We start from the raw sequence: 21,125 nt of genomic DNA on the forward strand, positions 1-21,125 counted from the left end.
TTTTCGGAGTTCTCATCTGCGCGAAGATAAAAATGCGACACACCCAGGCACAATTTGTTTAGGAGCACGATAACGCTTTTGTTTCGTATTTTTGTCTCTGCTGGATGTTTCAAATCAAAACAGAACACCCAATTTGAGATCAACCTGTTTTGAGATGTCAGATGCGGTTCTTTCTTGGCGTTAGCTGGACATGTAGGTCCAGTTATCTGGCTCAACGTCATTCTTCGTCACAAGCGTCGGACTTCACGATGATATTGAGGTTTCGCGGAGTAAACAGAGCAATGCCGATGTCATACGCGTCAATAATGCCACGAAATTTTAAAGTATACCCAGACTTTGACGCGGCAAGGCTTGAAAACCTGCGCTAAATCTCAAGCCATTTCGTTTTTCTAGTAGCAAAGGAGAAAAAGCAAGGAAGAAAACGCATACGCAGGACGACGTAGATACTTTGGACATGGCACGTTCTTCTTAAAGTGTGGAACATCTTTATGACTTGCAGTGCTTCTGCTGGCGCCTCCTGAGGACAGACGGGTTCATTTCTGCGTGAACTCAAATGCATCTGGAGTGGATAGAGCTCTACTGTGGCTCCCGTTGTTTAAAAAAAGCGACATTACCTTTTCGCTATTCATTTTCTCCAACGCACTACAACCTGTAGTGCCTATGAATGATTTGTGGTGCCGAAAACATTCCGAATCGTTTCAATGTGGGCCAGTCACTTCGCGAAAGAGGGAACACGATGAGCGTGTGGAAAGGCCTGGTCAATGTGCAGAAGGGACGACAATCTTCGTTTAAAAATCCGGCAGTTTTATTCGCACAACGCTTCATGTGCGTTCTAAGCCCGAGCGTCTTGTACCCCGAGAAAATCCGAAGAAAGCCGAGCGCCAGTAATATAAGCAATGTTGTCGCTTCAGCAAACCATGTTCCGGGCTTCCGCGACTCAACGCCGCGTAATGCTAGGGATACCTCTCAACGAGCATGCCTGGTACGTGTAGTACGGCAAAGCACCACGATATGCACCAGTCCAAGACTCGGGTAACAGCAGGTGGCGGTGGTATAATAAAAGATTTTGCCTTCAGAAGGTATAGGGAAGTTACTTCAGAATCGATGGTATTACCGTTCACAACATATGAATGTCTAGAAAATGCTGCCATTGACACCAGCACGCTGCGGATCCGCTGAGCCGCCGTTGTTATGACAACGCCTCCAAGAGAATGAGGAAGCGGCCCTTGTGAATATGCCGCCTACAATGTAGCACATTTTTAAGCATTGTGGTAGTGACGTTGGTAGGACACGACATCTACAGTGGCATTCAGACAGCTTACGGTGGAAGGGAGCGCGCAGAATTCAAAACACCGAGAATTATTGATCCGGTGGCCTCCAGGCTCTCGTATTGTGGCGCCATCGTGTGCTCGGTTTTCTAAGGGAACACAATCTGGAGCTACGCCATCTACGGGGACAACGAAAAACTATGGGTGCGCGCCTCCTCATGTTGCCTAGGGGAGGGGAGGCAGGGCGGCCCATGAGGCTGCAGGTGAAAAGATGAGAGAGGGCCGCCATCGCAGCCGTGAAATAAGCCCTCCCACCATCCGTCGTTGTACCAGATCACCTGATTGCTCGGCTGAAGCACAAGTGAAGGGCTCTACTGCGGGAGTCCATTCCTAGCGTCCTTTCTCTCACTCCCACTCGCGTTCTCAGAGCAGCCCCGGTTCTCGTCCACTAAGCGGGAGCTAAGGCGATCATTGCCTTTGGCGACCATTGCACGACATATCGATAACTTCGTAACCCGGCACAAACGCAATAACTGACCTAATTAGCCATTCCAACCACTTTTACACGAGCATTAAGTTTACTGCCACCAACTCTCCTAGTCAAATCAACTTCCTGGACACGACGGTTTATATAGAAAATGGCAAACTGACAAGGACACTTTACCGGGAGTCTACAGACAGCCAGCACTATTTAGACTTCACCAGTCATCCCCCGCGACACTGCAAGTGAGGAATTTTCGTAGGCAAGCGAAACGAACACGAAGAATCTGTAGTGAAGACATCGATTATATACACCACACAAATGACCCTAAAGCAACGCTAGCAGAAATTGCCAACGAGTTCCTCTCAACAGGGCTCAGGACGTCGCGTCAAGATTGGAGAGGGAACCGGAGTTAGCTAAGAAGCAGTCTGCACGAGACTGAGAGACCACCAGCCTTTATAACGAAATATTCTGATGCCCTCCCATACATAAACAACAGCCTATGAAAATACCATCGAATATTATCAAGTAACGAGAATTTCCCCTCCCCCGTCGTCATACAGGCCCCTTCCACGAAAAGAGGGACCTACAATAACAAATCAACCGGCTGACACACGGCGGTATCTCGCATTCCTCCACCGACGTTCAGTAGCGCATCGTCTTTCTTTTCAATTCTACACCTTCGCCGCTTACACACCCTCCGTCGTTACCTCGCCCACCACAATTACCCTCTCCCCTTTACAAGAACCGCACCTATCCATACTAGGCCAAGGAGAGCACATGTCGCCTTAAAAAAGACAAGTCCACTTGTCGAAACGTTGGCTCCTGCTTTCACCATGTTCTTTTACTCGTCGTCCTGAATTTCCATATCCCTCATTCCCCATGTTTTCCCTGGGTCACCCAAATTAAATCACAGTTAAAGTTAGAACACATTCCTTAGACCGCTCTAGGTCTGCTAGAGCGGTCTCCTAGAGCGGTCTTCATCGTTATTACCAGGATGAGTGACTGAGCGTGGCGTATATGGAAATAGTGCGGAAATGAAATGAAAGAATACAAAATGCGGGTCTTGATGTGGACCTCCTTGTTCGGTTTTTATCGGTACTTGGCTTGCGGAGCCCTCATTTCGAAAAGCAGAGAGCAACAGTTAAGCGAACGCACATATTTTGTTTCAGTTGGGTCCTCCCGTGCCCTCTGAACATGCCACGCTATATCAAATGTGTAGGTTTAAGTTAAAAGGAAAGTGAACTATCTTTACACTTCATGATTTTTTTCCCACGGCTGTGCCCCTTATTTGACGTTATGGGCTGCTAAGGCACTGACTTTAAGAAGAAGCTTTAGCTGCAGTGCTCCTATCTAAATACATGTAAAAGGAGAATGAGCTTTTCTCGGCAACCACTGCACCAAATTTGACAAAGTTTGTTGCATTTAAAAGACAAAGTTCAAATCTAGTGACTGTTGGTTTCGAATTTTTGAGTTAGGTTGTCAATATTTTATTAAAAATTGGCAAAAATAGAAAATTTTCGAAAAACGAAACTAACTATCATGTTTACAACTCTGTAACTCAACCACTAAAAATGATAATACTATTCTGTGAATTGCATCTAATAGTACATCTAAAGCGGACAAAATTGATATGTTACACATGAATATAAAAAAAATTATTTATAGGAAAATACAACTTTTGCAAAACCATTGTAACCAACGTAACAAGTTCACGTAAGATGTAAAATGACATATTGAATTTGTCCGCTTTGAATGATCTAATGGATGCCGTTTACAGAACCGCGATATCAGTTTCTGATGCAGAGCTATGACTTTGTAAACTTCGTGCTTCTATTTTTTTCAAAAGGTCAAATATTTGAAAATCGTTTCAAGAAACTTCAAGCCCTAAATCGAAATTCCGCTTCCAACAGTCACTAGAATTTAACTTTCTCTTTCAAATGCAACAAGTTTCATCAAAATCGGTCGAGGAGTTATCTCATAAAAACGTTTTTGCGTTTTACCTGTATTTGAATAGGCCGCGTCGGAGTTGGGCCCGAGCTAAAGCTTTCTCTTAAGAGGATGACCTCTTCTAAATCTACTATACTATTTTTTCTTTTTGTTTCCAAAATATTTTGGTCTACTTAGGTCGAGTGAGAGAAAATGTCCCCATCTAACACATGATAGGAATGAGAAGACGCTTGTGATACTTATTACTTTAGAATTGTGTATAGCATCAGTCACCCACAATGTCCTAGATTTACAAGTTTTTGCCTTTAGATTGGTATTTATTAGGAACCTTTCTAAAAAAAATATGCTGTGCTACGCGTTGCATTAGCTTTATTTTTTTTATCACTAGCAGATGGTCACTTCTTGTGGCTATATCATTTACTGTCTTTGTGAGCACGGATAAAGTTCTGTAAGAGGACGCTTTATGTGAGCGGCTTCTAAGTACATAAAAACTGGGTAATCATTTTTATCGCCTATAATTGCACCGATTTTGATCACGTTTGACGCATTTAGAAAGAACTGTTAAAATTTAGGGACTGTAGCAGTTAATGTTATTCTTTAGACTGCCTTTTTTTTACAGAAATTGTTCAAGATTGAAAAAGCTTCAAAAGATCAAGCATCAAAGTTATAGCTCTGTAAGTCAGTAATAAAAATGATATGATTAAGCTGTGCCAATTATGCAACGCTAAAACTAATCGACGTATTATACACCGATTCGAGATGTACGTTTACTTGTCAGTAGGATTTTTTACAACATTGTAAAAATTTTGTAAAACATTGTAAACTTTTTCAAGCATTGTATCAATTTAACTTAAACTATAAACTTGTCTGTCAAATTTATCTGCTTGAGATGTTCTCTTAGGTGCCGTTTACAGAGCTGCGATGTTTGTTTTCTCGACGTTTGTGCAGTTTTATGGCTTTGTTAACTTCGTGCTTCTATGTTTTATAACTAAGCAATCTTCGGAAATTGACGTAAAAAAATTAAATCTTATATACTTTCTGAAATGCAGCAAACTTTATTCTTATTGACCTAGCAGTTCTTCTGTAAAGCAGTTCTGCGTTTTACGTGTATTAGAATAGAGAAAGTGGAATTAGCCCCAAGGTAAATTTCTCTCAGAAGCAATTAACAACAAGTTTACGGTCATGAAAGTTGCCTGCTTTTCGACCAGTGGTTGCTCTTCCCAGAACATATTATCACGCATGGGGTGGCTAGCTGCAGCTAGGCCACGTACCCCACACATAATTACACTTATTTCGCTCAGCTACATGTAAATACGAACGTATACATGTTCCTATACATGGCAGTTAGCACTAATTCAGATAACTTTTGCCATACCTTGACATAAATAAATTTAAAGAAAGTGTGTGCTCGATCCACAAATTTAACCGACACAACACTGTTCACTCTTTTATTAGGCAACTAAGACTATTTACTTGAAAAAAAATATATTTACTGATTAGCCGAGGTTAATTGGCTATCGTTCCAATCATCAAAATAAATGTGAAAGCTTCAATAAAGAGTGTGGACAGCATACACTAACCAACTTTTAAATGATTTGGTTCCATGAAGATATAACTTTTGCGGGTGTAGATTAATTTTTACTAGGTGCGGAGACAACGCTAAAGAAATACGTTACGTAGAATCTCTTCAGGGGATTATCTGAATGATGTGTAAGCATATCGTAGTAATGACGCGGTGGTGAGGGTTCGTGCGCTCGTGTGTTTGGTATAATTGCGAGATTGACCGTGAAAGAATCGTGAAACGGAGAAACACGGTTTCAACACCGAGCTGTTAAGCGAGACCTGCACAAGACGACGTAGAATATGCGAGCAGAAGGAATGTTCACTCGTGTTATAGAGAGCCCGCAGTGTATGTGGACGTGAGGTCAAATGACGAGGGAGATGTAGGAAATGAAGGAAATATATGCAGCTTGCCCTGGAAGGTTGGTATCGGGCGGGGACAGAAGGGCTGTTTGACAAACATTTTTTTCCCTGAGCTAAACCACAACGAAAAATAACACTCCCCGCCGCAAATATTTCAAATTTTTGTTGACTTTTTGTTGAGACAGCACGACGGCTCCATCGGCGTCGTGCTGTCTCTGTATAGACGGCGCGCGTGCGCTACGGGCGTGCAACATTCCGTCTGCAGAGCTACGGGAGAAGCCCAGTGCGTGTGACTGAAACAAAGAAAAAGAAAGAGCACGACCGGTGATAATTGATGCAGCATCCCAGCGCTCGTTGCCAACGTCGTTCTAAAACTGTTGTCCTGTAAAGCGTGCTCCTCCTTTTGCAACCCGTCACATTCAGGAATGCACCTTTACAGATGGCTAGTGGCAGCGTTGCTGTTATTAATTTTATTGCGATAGATATAACACGGACTCTCGAGACGCGTTCGCGCTATCGACGGCTCCATCGGCGTCGTGCTGTCTCTGTATAGACGGCGCGCGTGCGCTACGGGCGTGCAACATTCCGTCTGCAGAGCTACGGGAGAAGCCCAGTGCGTGTGACTGAAACAAAGAAAAAGAAAGAGCACGAAAAAGGCCAATCTGATTACACCTACGCACTCCTTATGAATTGCGAATGTGAGTGCATTAATGTCTAATTGAACGGCTTGAGAGGTCCTCCGTGTCTGGCGTTAAGAGCACGTACCCCACCGGTACGTGCTGCCCAGGCCAGCGAGCAGCAGCAGCCTGGGATGCCCTCTTTTTTCACGAAATACGAAGCGCGGCAGCAGGTGTTCCCTAACGCCTGCTTTGCCAAAGCCTCCTAAATAGCACAATGGCTGTGCACTTCGATCCATGACGTCGCTACCTTGGCCGATGGCCAGACGATCTAATCGGGATGCTTCCGAGTAAGCCACGGTAATTTTGACGTTACCGCTTTCTTCACGCCACGCTTGACAGTAGAAATTCGCAGCCAATGGCAATGCGAATTTAAGTGCCGTTTTGCCGTTACAGATGAAAGACGCTGGCGTTTTAGGTCAATGGGCCATCTGACGCTTTCGCATCAAAAAAGTCGCAGTTCCGCTCGAAACGTCAGTTATGCGAAGTAAGGACAGTACTTTTTATCGGCCGCATGAACTTGTAAACATTGATTTGATAACTAAATTAACTAGCATGGTGTCAGCGCGAACAGCAAATATGAACAAATCATACTCGACACCCGCGGAAACTCGCTGGCATGAGGAAACGCGGCAGCAGCAGCGAGTGAGGTGACTTTCATGCTCTTTATCGCTTCAACGCAGACTGAGCGCCCAGAACACACAGCACGTACGAAGCTGTGAGCCGCCGACGCACCTAGACTCTGCCCCCCAATGCAGGACCCTCTCAAGATATATCCACGCGACCACTCGCAGCCGCCACGTGCGCACTTGCAGCCGGAATAGAACAACGCCTCCTTTCTCCCTTCCACTTGGTGCATCGCAAAGCTGGGTGCTTCACAACGTTGTGTGTTTCGTTCGTGACGGCACCACGGCAAGCTTTCCTCCCCACTTCATTGTCCTTCGCGTGGGCGAGATTGAGCCGCGACCGTTGGCTCCCCTCGCAAACTTTCACTCGCACATACGTGCAGGGTGCGCGGCGACAGTGTTATTGCTCTCGGGATTTATATGGAACATCACGGCGACGGCGACGGCAGAATTGCGCCTGGATTGTCCAGTAGTCGTTATCGCAATAAAAATGAAGCCTAGGGGATACACCATCCAGCTTCGCTCAATCAGCTATGCGGCAAAGCCAGGACAGCATCACTCCTTCCGCTGCTGGCTTGAACGTCGTGGGCACAAACATTAGTGTTCCTCCTGTGCGGCTGTATGCATGCCGCACCATGTTGTGCATAGTGGCGCGTGTGGAACGAGCAATGCACTTCAAGCTACAAACGCTGATGGATTTTGCGCCTGTTGCAACTGCTCCACCACTGAACTGCGACACCGGTAACGCCGGTGCCGGGTCTCGTAATCAGGCCAGTGTTGTGGAACGCCTAATATCTGCCAGGGTGCCACTTCGCCTGCGAAGAAGAGTTACCTTGCATGCTGCGTCGCACCAGGATTGCGTCCCGACGTACTTTACAACACTCTCCGAGTAGTTTTGATGCAAACCTAAGCCGTGCGATTACTTTCAATGGTTAGTCCTTGAAACAAAACTACCCGATGATTTTCAAGATAATATTTATCTGCCCGCCTTCGTTTACTAAAAGTCGTAGCCTCTAGGACATGCGCTTTGAACTGGTGATTCAATCCTTAAAAAAAAAAAAAAGGTATCGTGTCTTGCTTTGCAATAGATTGATGCCATATTTATGATTACTCATTAAAATAACGAATAAAGAATCATTGACCAACCGTGGTTATTAGTGGCTTTGGTGTTGCGCTGCTCATCACAAAGTCACGGAATCGAATACTGGATTTCGATGGGGGCGAAATGCAGTAAAGTTCGCACATTGTGCGTTACGTGCACGTTAGAGAACGGCCGGTGATTATTATTATTAAACTCTACTGCAGCGGTGGCACTGTGGTAGAGTATCTGCCTCGACAACTGATTTCTAATCCCGGTGCCACCGGAAACCCACCGGTTTCTTCTAATGGGTAGAGATGTCCCCTGTCCTGATGCTTGGCTTCTGGGATTGACATCTTCAAAGACGGCCCAATAGATATTTTGTGTGAGAGGCATGGTCTCTAGGTGCCTCTTGTCCAACCACAGACGGCCTTGTTGAAGAGCGTTCGCCATGGCTGTGGGAGGCAAGTGCTGCCGCCGGGTACCTACCGGTGAAACAAGTACAGGTGTGCTGCCAGATGGTGCTCCGCCATTATGATTCCTCAGCTCTTGGAAATGAGTGTGTGTATCCAACCCGAAGGCGTCCACCTCAATAGGTGCATTAGGGGTGCCACAAAGAAAATTGTCGCCATGTGAGAGGCCAAAATGTCACTTTTGGGCCGCTCCCATAAAGACCGAAAATGTGAGGACACATCTTTGAGATGCCAAGGCATACAGAATGGGCCTACAAGGGGAAGCTTGCTAACAAGCAAGACGTACGAGGGGCTGGGACAAATAAGCAAAGCACCACGTATAATCTGGCGAACTTTTTTCGGAGACACTGCTAAGTTGTCCCTACTGCATGCTGTATATGGAGTACGAGGTGGGCTCCCTACGTTGAAAGTGTTTTTGCGGTTGCTTTTCGGGAAATATTTATTATATTTAGCAAATATCTATGTGTTTATCGTAAAAGATCCTATTGTGGACTTGTAGCATTAAGGTTGTGCATGACACTATAGAATGGTAGCAGTGGCACACACACATATGACGGATCGATTTTTTGTCTTGTTTTTGTGCACGCACCCATCATCTTGTGCTATTGAAAGCAGTAAAGTGAAGAGTTCGTGTAGAGAATTGAGTGCCTCATAAGCTTATGTGCGCTTCAGTTTGTTACCTCCTACAACGCAGAGATAACTGAATTTCATGTGGCAAACAGATGCTTACAGATAATAAATAAATGCGAATGAAATATGCTACAATTTCGGAACACCCCGGGCGCTAGCACCGGGCGCGGCCTTGGTGCCTCGTGATGTGAATGAACTTCCGTTACTAGGTCACTATGCGATTATTGTGCGGCACTTCAGTTTTATTCACGAATTTTGCTGGCACGAACATTGATATCACAGCTGTCAGGAAGAGAGAAAGGAATGGCAGGGAGGTTAACCAGTGTCGAGTTGCCGGTTGGCTACAATGCATGGGGGGGGGGGGATATCAATGTTGGAAAGCGGCCATAGAGAAAGAGACAGAGAGAGAGAGAGAATAACATGAACATGCAACAGAAAAGGAGTTTGAATCACAGGTAGGAAAAGTCTGATGGTATGGAGGGGAGCGTCGTTGTGGCATTCGCTACTCGTCAGCTGAGCCTAGTGAAGCTTCCCTGTCGCTTTAGTTATTAACAGTGCCTCTTGAATTGTGCAACGGCAGATGAGCCTTGGGTGATGAGAGTGGTTCCCAAAGCAACATCTGGTGGCGCCCAACGCCCACGCCCTCTCTGTTCGAAAGTATTTTGTCCCGTCTCTTGCTTGCAGCTGCCTCCACGAGATGGCGGCACATGGCTTTGCGAGTGCCTTTTCCGAAGATCACACGCCGCTTGCTTCTTTCCTCTCCCTCGCTCTAGAATATGTCGCAACCACCAGAGGAATACGGTAGGGAAGAAAGGTCGCAACAAACACTGCGCGAAAAAAAAAAAAGAAAGTGCGAAGATTGCTCGGGAACTCTCTCTCCGCGGGCCGCTGTAGTTCGCCGCGTGCGCACAATCGCTCGCCGAGCGCGCGTCCCGAGTTGGGAAGCAGTCGACGGCTCGGGACAGCACGCGGTCGACGGATGACATGACCGCGCTCCGTAGAAGCTCGTCTCACAGCTCCGCTTCACTTGCGATGGCATTACTGGTGGGAGCTGCCTTCGCAACGGCCGTGTCCTACGACGCATCGTCCTCGAGCAATCGCGAGGTGGTGATCGGCAGGGCCGAGCGAATTCGCGCCGAGAGCCTGCGTCGCGCGTCGCCCCGCCTCCCGCAATTTCTCGTACTGGCACCGGACGACGACGACCAGCCGTACGCCCTGAAGAAGGTCCTGCCGGCTGTGCTGGTGGCCGTGGCCAAGACGAAGCTCGACGTCGTGGTGCACTACTACGACACAAAGTGCTCGTCCACGAACGGCCCGCTGTCTGTGTTTGACTACTACATCTCGGGACAGGTGGACGTCTTCTTCGGGCCCTCGTGCCCGTACGTGCTGGCCCCAGTGATAAGATACGCCTCCGAGTGGGGGCTGCCTTTGCTGACGGCCGCCGGCCAGAACGAACACTTCGACACCAAGTCCATTTACTACCGGCTGCTCACTCGCATGAACGGCTCCTTCTCCAGCCTCGGCCAGGTGTTCGTCGAGGTAATGCGCCAGTTTGACTGGACCGTGGTTGCGCTACTGTTCCACCAGTACCGCGACAACTCCAAGGGCCACACCGACTGCTACTTCTCCCTCTCGTCGGTGTTCACTGCGCTGGGAAAAAACGCAACGCACCACTCGTTCGACGAACACGAGGACTTCGGCGATATCCGCTCGATGCTCGAAAAGATCTCCCAGAAGGCGCGGAGTAAGTGTGCACTGTTTTTCTGTTCTCTGTCACGACGGAAGCAACAGCTTCTTCCCACAAAACTGTGAAACAGCGGGAGAGAAGTCGGGCAGATATGTTTGAAATGGCCAACGCGCTGCACGGAAGCATAACACCTTGCTTTTTCTGAGCGTACCTTCTTACCGTGTGCAAAGAAACCATGTTAAAGTGTAATAATATTTCTCGGCATTTTTTGCACTGTTATACGAAGGTAAGTTAAATAAAAGGACGCTGCATTTGTTGGAATCGTAAAGGAATGGTCATGCGTACAAGGCGGCAAATGAAGGACACGCTTAAGAGAAACTTCTTGGGCCCTATCACCGTCCGTCCAGCAGAACTTGTTCATAGACCCGGAACATACCTGATGCTTCATTCTGAATTGATTGCAAAATGAAAATAGCGTGAACGCTAAGCTCGGAACCTATCAGGTTCAACAGTGAACTTTCACGTGATGCTTCCCTAGCAGAACGCCTTTACGCAGCCGTCGAAGCGGAAATAGGAGAAGCTTGTGTCGCTCGTAAAAAACGGGAAATCACGCGGGGTCCCGTTGTAAATTAGTTGGTAGTATATCGTCTATGGGAGAAAAAACAACAATAAAATTGCTTTGCCAACATTTACTTTCTCATAAAGCTGGATGGTAATCAATTTGGATGTGTTTCGTAAGCTTTTGGTTGCTGTGACGATATTTTTGTGTCTCATGAGCCATTCAAGCTGTGCCAAGCAGCATCGGAGAAGCTATATAATTGAAATTCGCACTTAGTGCACGTAACTTATATGTTTATGCGCAGAATGCCTGAGTATATTGCATAGTACTCAGCTAGCTGGAGTTGTTAAATTTTCGCTATGGGAGCGATATTGAAGGCGTATTTGTTGATAGGGAAGTTCTTTAAATTACTTAAATTTGAACTGCTCATAACAAGGCTATCAAACGTTTCGTTGGCTTCCTGGTCCACTAGGACCAAATTAAGATAAGGCAAGAGCAACTACGAAAAAAACAATGTCAGAGCCCAAATGTCGCTTGACATGTTAAACACAACTGTTCTAACTTTTCAAGTGTACGGTAACGGTATTAAGGTCATTAGGTCACTTGCTCACTTTTAAATCATTGCCGAGGTAAAAATCAACAAGCTTAATACCTTTTATTCACACAATGCTGAACTGTTTATTTTGATACTATGTAGAACTGGTAGATCCAGCTTAATATAGAAAAGTGTAAGCTTTTATGCATTTCATGTACCAGCAATTCTACAAACACTCGCCACTATTGCATAGATGGCACCCTTATGGAAAAACTAGAAACATATAAGTATCTCGGAGTTCACTTTGTATCTAACCTTTCTTGGGAAGCGCACATAAATTACATAGTAAACAACGCTAATACGACCCTCGGACATAAAACGAAACTTCTCTAAGCATTTGTCATCGCTAAAATTATTGCTTTATAAATCACCTGTACACTCAAAGTTAAAGTATGCAAGCTATGTATGGGATCTACACCATGACTACTCATGAATAGTCTTGAAATAGTTAAGAATCATAGTGCTCGCCTTGTTTTGGCAAATTATCATAGCACATCTAGCGTATCAAGTATGAAAAAAGGCCTAAACCTTCTATTGCTCTCACTTTGTCCAAAAGCATCACGTCTATCTTTTTCTTTAATATATATCACCTGAACCATGAATTGAAATACGAACTTCTTTCAGCGCCATATTGCACTTCGTCTTGCGATGATCATTCATATAAAGTTGGCGTTCACTTGTGCAAGTCTAACCAGTTTAATTATTCATTTGTTCACCAGTCAAGTCGAAATTGCAAAACATTGCCCACCTCCATCTTTTCTATCTACCAGCTTGATGCATTTAAATTAGCTTTTGATGATCACATTCTGTAATATATGGCTTACATTTCGCCCTGTACTTAGACCTTGATTTGTATGTATATCTTGAAGTGTTTTTTTTCTTTTGTTTTACTCATGCATTATTGTCGTTTCCCTTGCTATATTATATCTACATCTTGCCGAACGCCCTTCCGTAACGTCCTTTTGGGCTTGAACGTATTTGAATAAATAAGAAAAAATAAGAACATGAAACCCTTCGTAGAATTTGACCCAGTGAACCACTCCCAAGTGGCAATATTATTTGCCATATATGCGGAAAGCCGGACCAAGAGAATACGGTAGAATACGGGTAGAATACCGGAATGACCGGTAGAATACGAACGTCGCTCAATTGAATAACGCATACACAAGCGCACGTGCGTGCCATGAGGAAATCATATCATCGCTTCCTACCATTTGCTTCTGATTCCTAACTTTGTCATGAAAGATGAAAGTACTCCGAAGTAACGTCGCTTTTGAAAGAGGTCTTCAGATATGTTTGCCTATGCATACCACGCACAACTCTGCTCAATGACGCATTGGCACTTTCAGGTCTCGAAAACTTTGTTTTGTCAGCTTTAAGATCTTTGTGTGTTGTCTATCTTGACTTTATTTTTTCCTGTCGTTTTTGTGTGTGTCAAGGTACGCTCACGCACCCGAACCCCAGTCTTCAGTTATTTGACTTCACATCACGCGAGTCCTGAAAAGCCGTTTGCAATGCGCGGTACACCGCAGTGGAGTCAGTTATCAGTCAGAGCATGTGGAATCTCCAAGCAACCCCCCCCCCCCCAATTCCCCCCATACCCCCCCTTTCCTTTTTTAAGTGAGAATATGTTTCTTCACGTCTTGTTTAGTTTTTTTTTGAGTTCCAAAGAGAATATAGCCACGTGTTTTTTCATTAAGTACATCGTTTGCTTGGGTAGCACGTCATGTTTTACTTGGACAGTACAACCTGACGTCGAGACAGTACGTCATTGTTCAACGTGAACCATAAATGTTGTGTATGCATGTAGCGCGATGGCCATTCAAGAATGAAACTCCTTCTAGGCGACCATGTAAAATTTTTTGCGAAGTTGTCTTACACCCGGAAGGCAGAAGCAGGTGGTGCACTAATACTCCACCCCAGTTTTTCTTTTTACGTTGAAGTGAGTCTTCCAATGACGTCCCTATTTATTGACACATTGTGCAATCACCAGAAACACGCGAAATAAATGAGCGTATTTACTTGTAGTGTCATGATTTGTTAATTTTCGTAATTAACAAAGCTCTTTCAGTTCATAGGAAGTCTAGCCAGCAGTGCGGTGGTGGGGCCTGATTCGACGTAGCTGAAAATAATACATTTGTTGAGTGCACACCACACGCTAAGAAAATCCGACACCGTGCTGATTAATTTAGTTAAAACACGATGACGGGGTTGTTGGTTTGAATGCATGATATAATGTGGAAACGCGACTGAACAAGGGCGTAGAAAGAGGCAGACACACAAAGACAGCGCTTTTTCCGTGTGGCTGTTTTTTATTAAAGAATGGACGGCCTAAATAACAAAATATTCACAACCAACAGCCACTAGATTTTACTTCTCTTTTAAAATGCAATAAACCTCATGAAATTTGGTGCACAGTTGCTGAAAAAAGAAACGAGTTCCCCTGTCCCATGTATCTAGATAGGAGCCTAAGAGCTAAAGCTTCCTCTTAATGACTTTGGAAACTCAACTTCGTATGTTAAAGTAAAACGCATTATAACTCATACAACTTACCTTCCATCAACTGCTATATAATAAATGTCGCGCCCAGGTTACATTCTGGTAGAAATTTCAAACCTTTATTTAGGAATTGTTTTCTTCGAGAAAATTAAGTTGTATGTGTGCTTTTAGACTTGGTAGCAGTGGATTCTCATCACAGGAAGTCAAGTCTATGCAAGACTCTATTCACTTGACGAAAGAAGATATTACGTTAAAAATAAGCAGTGCAGTGGAAATAAAAACATGTTATTGCTCAACTGGCACATCCCGCTGTCGTGTCATCCCTGTAAATATTGGTACCAGAAATAACCAATGCGAACAAAAACTTACCTGGTCAAGCATATTATTTGTAATTTTGGATTTCCTGTCGTTTCGTGCCTGTATAAATATTATTGATGCACATTCAATTATTTATGTAGATTTCAAGGTTCGGTTCTCCACAGGTGAAGATTTCCTGACTTCCCGTCGCTTTTCATGCAAACAGTAAGCCTAGCTCTCCGAGTCATGTGTTAATGAAAGCATTTCTGCGGAGCGTATTTCATCGCAATTTTTCATAGGGGAGATGCCTTGTGTGATGCCATATACTACAGTCTTTGTCACTTCCTGTGTTGATTGTGCTGATGAAAATAGAGGTGTATGCAAATACATATTTTCACCAGCTCACTATGGAAGCATCGTACTCATACGAATGCATTTTATTTAGGGGCAGATGTAAAGCTACGTTTGCATCTAAATTTGGGGAGAGCGCTGCCATGTCGTAATGCTTGCTAGACATTGTACGATGTACATAGTAAATTACACTCGTTGCAACCTAGGTAGAAACTGCTCACATAATTGGGCTGGACTTTTTTCGTGTGAGGCGCATGAGCATGTGGCTCATACCACTTTTTGAATTGAACTTTGTATCCTACACAGTATTCATTACGTCCTGCTATGTGCAACACAGCGCAAACCCCAAGGGGTTTACGTCGCATTGCTGACTAGAGATCGCGTGCTCATAAAGTGATGACTCAAATATGTAAGCATGCTCAGGCTAAACTTCATTCAGAGCCAATGAAGTAAGCGTAGCTCGCACCCGAGTTTTCTTCTTAACATAGGTACGCTTTATTTGTTTTTTTTTATTTGGATCTGTACACGGGAGCTGTCTCTCAGAACTGTTTCGCAGATTTTCAGAGCACTCTGCGCCACCGTCCTTCTCGCCATGCGTCTTTTATCCCGTAAACTCAAATGACAGAAGCCGCAGCAGTTTATCCCTTACGGAGAATCGGCCAGCCGGTGGCGATATTGCACTTCCACGGTCTGGCGCTTCCTGTTTTTTTCCCGCTCGGTCTTCCTTTGAAGCCTGCGAATCTCCAACGGTCCACCTACGAAGCGCGCTCTGCGAAGGCACTGCCAAAGGAAACAAAGCCAGCCATACGGAAAAAAAATTAAAGTACGAAAGTAAACAGACAACCTAGAAACAAAACAAGTGACGCGCCTCGGCATCGACGACCCTTTCAGGGCTTTACGCTGGAGTACTTTAACAATGGAGCCATTAACGCGAAGCCAAGAGAAAGCAGGTCACTCGGGTGACGATGGGGCTTCCCGAAGAGTGCGTAAAGAGGGAAAAGGGTAAAACAAATGCAACGAAACCGGGGAACGGCTCTTACCAGAGCTTAACTCAGGCAAAGTTCGGGAAGGGAGTTCGCAGAAATTTGTGTCGCGTGTATCAGTTCTGTTCCGACAGTCTACGTTTGTTGAGCACATGTAACTAGATGGTTATCGCGAAAAAGAAAGGAAGAAGTAAACAAAAGAATACGTGACAGGTCTAACTTCTTTGCGACGCGCCGTTTTCACAAAGCCTGATAAGCGGGCAAAACAGAGCAGGAGGCGTTGGCACGACGCACCGCGTGCGCTCTGGGACAAAGGCTCGCTGTCTTCAACGTCTCGCCTCCGCAGTGCTGCACAGAACTGGGCAAGAATGGCCCGCCCGTGAGGACTGTCTTTCGAGCGGTTTTTCCTCACGAGCGGCGACGATGGCAACAAACCGGCACGCGCTTTTGTTTCGCGCCTGCGTATCGACCCAGTCTTGACGGCAGAGAGGGCGGCAGGCGGGAGGGAAAGCGGGTTGGCTTCACAGTATCCCGTGTGGCTCGTGGTTCCTCCCCAATGTGTCTTATTTCCCACAGCGAGCGTGAAGAGGCCAGCGCACGAGGCTGGAAAGAGCGCCTAGATCCTTTTAAGCGAGGGTGCCGTTAGGACGTCAAAGTCACTTCCGAGCATCGAGTCGAGCTCTCTCTCTCTCCGCGTCCCCAGACTCGGCGCCGCCACCGCCGCCACCGCAACTGGTTGTCGCCCTCGAGCCTCGTGCGGGCGGTCGCCGGGGTGGCCCGAGCAGCACGTCACTCAAGTGCGGACAATTTCAGCGAAGAAAGTGGCAGCTTTAAGCCGGCGGCTGCGGCTGCGGGTCCCCGCTATGGTTCGCCTTATCTCTTTGTGCAACGTCACCTCCGCCTTGAAAACAAGTAAAAGAAAAATGGGAAGCGGCAGTTCTTTTTTAAGACAATGTCTTACTTCGCGAGTCAATTCCACTTTTCCGTATCGGGACTTGTAACCTTTTTTTGGGGGCCGATCGCGAAAGTTGTGCATTATAAAAATCTGGGCCGATATTTGTGGAACTGAGTGCGTGGTTATTATGCTCCTGAGTCCTTCAGTAGCCGTGAAGCTCCAAATTGCGCGCGCGCGCGTTGGGCGAATCACTTCTTCTGTCTGTTTCCTGCTTCTTGTGTTACGTCTACGTGCTTCAACACATCATGCTGCATGAGTCTGCACCAACAATCCCAATTTCATTTTCTGCTAACACACACACACACGCACACACACACATGGTGTGTGTGTGCGTGTGTGTGTGTGTGTGCGTGCGTGCGTGTGCGTGTGTGTGTGTGTGTGTGTGTGTGTGTGTGTGTGTGTGTGTGTGTGTGTGTGTGTGTGTGTGTGTGTGTGTGTGTGTGTGTGTGTGTGTGTGTGTGTGTGAACGAGAAGAAAGGGAACCAAGGGTGCCCGATTTTTAATAATCAGGTCATAAGAAGCCACCAAACAAAGTCACCAAGAACAACATAAGGGAAATTACTTGTACTTGCTATTTGAATGAAAGAAATGATGAATTAATGGAAATCAAAGTGGTTCTAAAAACAACTGGCCGCAGGTGACATACGAACCCACGTCTTCGCATTCCGCGTACGATGCTCTTACCGATTGAGCTACCCCGACGCCGTTTTCCCATTTTTTTCGGGAGTATTTATATTTTACTACCAGAATTAACTCTGGGAGTGTTGGTTTCTTACAATGTGATTAAAGGGACTATATAGAATAAAAAATGCGAGCGGCGGGATTGAAACAGATAGTCTCAACTAGATAAGCTCAATACTACAGATTACGCCACGGACGCTTTTCCCTCACTACGGCGTACCTCTCATAATGTGGTCGCACTTTTTGCATGTCAAACCCCATAAATGATTTAGAAAATTAATACGTCATTACACGTTGAACTGGTGGCCGATACCGAAAGTAGTGCGCTTAACAATTTGAAGCAGTCTGATGTTTCTGCTTCCTTCACGCAAAGGGTGGCGCGATAGCGTCGTGCGCAGTGATCTCGCCCACTTCCCACTCCCAAAATTATCAGGAACACATTGCATTTGATTGAGTTCAAATGAAGTTTAAATCGCCTTCCAGTTCTCTTTTCCTTTCTTTTTAGGAGCGTTTCCTGATGGCACATATTGTAAGACACAGCGTCTTTTTTTTTTCGCCTGGACCCATGCACCGAAACCTTCACCGTTTCTTGGCTTTTTCGACCTGTTATAGAAAACTGCGTACGTAACGATGACGTTACGTAAGCTGCCCAGATGACTGCACCGGTACAAGTAACTGTGAAGTGTTGCTTCGGAACTTTGCTCGATGCCAACTATGTTGCATATTTTTTGGTGTTATAGCGTATGTAAAAGTTGATTGCACAATCTCGAAATCGTATTTCTGGCTTACGTTACCCATTCGCTGGCGCAACGTCACAGTCTATTTTAATGAGGTATTTGTTATATCAAGGCACATAGATAACTAGAGTATATATTTACATTTGTTTCCCGAAAGAAATAAATATTAAACTTAAGCAGGCGCGATCGAACACGTATGCTCGACAAGTGGTCGTTACCGTATGCAAGAGACACGGATTTAGTGGGAGTAATATTATCATTCTTCGTATATAATGCGGCTTGTTATAATGTGTATATATCAGGTGAAAGTGTGAACTGTACATTAGCAGAAAATAAAATTGGGATTGTTGGTACATACTCGTGCAGCATGATGTGTTGAAGCGTGTAGACGTAACACAAGAGGAAGGAAACAGACAGAAGAAATGATTCGTCTCTCTCTTTCTTTCGTTTAGTGTTACTTCGGAGAAACTACAGCGCATCATCATTATCATGAGCCTATTTTTATGTTCGCTGCAGGACGAAGACCTCTCCTAGAGATATAAGATTACCGCTGTCTCGAGCTAGCAGACTCCAAGTTGTACCTGCAAATGTTCTTACAACAAATTTTGCTACTTATTGTCAATTGCAACATTGGCTCCCCCTGTTTTCTCGTACCATCGTGCGATTTCCTCGTGCAATTTCTCGTGCCCTTGCTATTCGAATGTCCCTTAACTTGTTCTCGAGCTATTTTGTTCACCTCCACGTTTTTGCCCCGTGTGTTAGCCCCGGTAGAATGCAATGACTGCACACTTTTATTTCCAACGAAAATGTTAAGCTCCCTGTCAAAATTTTTTTGTACCTGCCGTAGTCACGACAACCCATTTTTACTCCTCCGTAAGTTTTCTTCTCATGATCAGGGTCCCCTGTGAGTTAATTACCTAGCTAAGCGTACTCCTGCGGAAATTCTAGAGGCTGATTGGCGATCACAAATTCTCGTTCCTTTGCCAGGCTATTGAGCAATACATTTGTCTTCTGCGTAATAACGTTCAACCCGCTTCTTACAATTTCTCCGTTATGGTTCTCAATCGTTTGTTGCAATTCATCACCAGTGTAGCGGAACAGGCCAGTCTCATTTACAAACCGAAGGTTGTTAAGATATTCGCTGTTGATCCTCACTCCTACGCATTCCCAGTCTAATAGCTTGAATCCTACTAACCATGCAGTGAATATAATTAGAGAGATTGTGTCTCCTTGCCTGACACCTTTCTTGATTGGTAACTTCATACTTTCCTTGTGGAGTGGCGAAGCAGCTCTGGAATCTTTCTAGATATTTCCCAAGATAGTCACGAATGTTTCCCGTGCTCCTTGATTAACAATGCCTCCGTGACTATTGGTATCTCTGCGGAATCAAACGCATTTTCATAATCTATGAAAGCTATATAGAGAGACTGATTGCATTCTGCAGGTTTTTGAACTACCTGATTGATGACGTGGACGTGATCCATTGGAGAGTATGCTTTCCTGACGCCAGCTTGTTCTTTTGGTTTATTGTAGTAAAGTGATGCCCTGATTTTATCGGAAGGTACGTTGGTGAACATTTTATACAATACTGAAAGCAAGTTAATGGGCCTATACTTAATCAGTTCTTTAACGTCTCCCTTTTTAGTTATTTGTATAATGTTGGCACTCTTCCAACTGCCTGGTACCCTTTAAGTCGTTAGGCCTTGTGTGTAAGGAGCTGCAAGAATTTCAAGCATAATATCTCATTCGTCTTTGCTTAAATAGACTGTTATTCAGTCTTCTCCTGATGCTTTAACCTGGGACATGTCTTGCAGGGCCCTTTTAACTTCATCGCTAGATATACAGATCGCTAATTCATGACTCATGAAGCAGATTCACAGCGTAGGAACAAAACAAGGACGACAAGACCGTAAACGAAGGCGAGGGCTTGTCTTTGTTTGCCTTCTTGTCCTTGTTTCCCCGTGCGGTTAAATTGTATAGTAGCGAATGAGCACGAAAATGATGGCACTCAGGAGTATGTTCTTATTTTATTTATTTATTTATTCGTTTATTTATTTGTTTACTTATTTTGTACAAACTGCAACCCCATCGGGCTATTGCAGGAGTGGGTATGAAAAGCAGAGCAATGACAAATAGTAAAGGCAATAGGAACAATACAGACGGAATGAAAATAATGACTATTTATTCAAAGTCTCTAAAGATGAGTTCAAACGCAAAGAACGAGTATTACCAGGTAAAGAATTCTAATATCGAATTACACGGGGAAAAAAACTCTATTTAGAAGTGTCTGTACAGGCAAAATAAGGTGCGATATTTAGGTAATGGTGACAGCTAGTATTGGATGGTTTAGCAGAGGTTATGGAATTATCTATGAAATCCGGCAAGAGGAGTTAATAATACAATGCAGAAACTTTAGCGATTCCAAGCGTCGGCGATCTGAGAGTGGTGGCAAGACTAGAGATGGAAGCGCTATGGAAAGTGGAAAATCCCTATCAAACCTGCGGCATATGAAGCGAATCACTTTCTTTTGAATGGCCGCGATATTATTTATGTCGCACTTGTGCGGATTCCAGACAGGAGAAGCATATTTTAGCAGAGGCCGGATTGGAGATTTATACATAAATAGTTTGGTACCCCTTGGGGTCGTGGTCAATGTGTGGCACCGTTAGCCAACT

At 44.9% G+C, this 21,125-nt stretch overlaps 1 protein-coding gene across 1 annotated transcript in view; it reads left to right on the top strand.

Annotated features, from left to right (window-relative positions):
* The first annotated feature begins 10,018 nt into the window (after nucleotides 1-10,018).
* LOC135902174 (atrial natriuretic peptide receptor 1-like) overlaps nucleotides 10,019-21,125 on the top strand; it is a 152,684-nt gene continuing 141,577 nt past the window's right edge. The window contains exon 1 of the mRNA XM_065432126.1: nucleotides 10,019-10,850. Within this exon, the coding sequence (XP_065288198.1) occupies nucleotides 10,091-10,850 (760 nt within the window). The 5' untranslated portion in view covers nucleotides 10,019-10,090. The remainder of the gene's footprint in view (nucleotides 10,851-21,125) is intronic.

Source organism: Dermacentor albipictus, chromosome 4 (genome assembly GCF_038994185.2).
Source record: "Dermacentor albipictus isolate Rhodes 1998 colony chromosome 4, USDA_Dalb.pri_finalv2, whole genome shotgun sequence".
NCBI lineage: Eukaryota > Metazoa > Arthropoda > Arachnida > Ixodida > Ixodidae > Dermacentor > Dermacentor albipictus.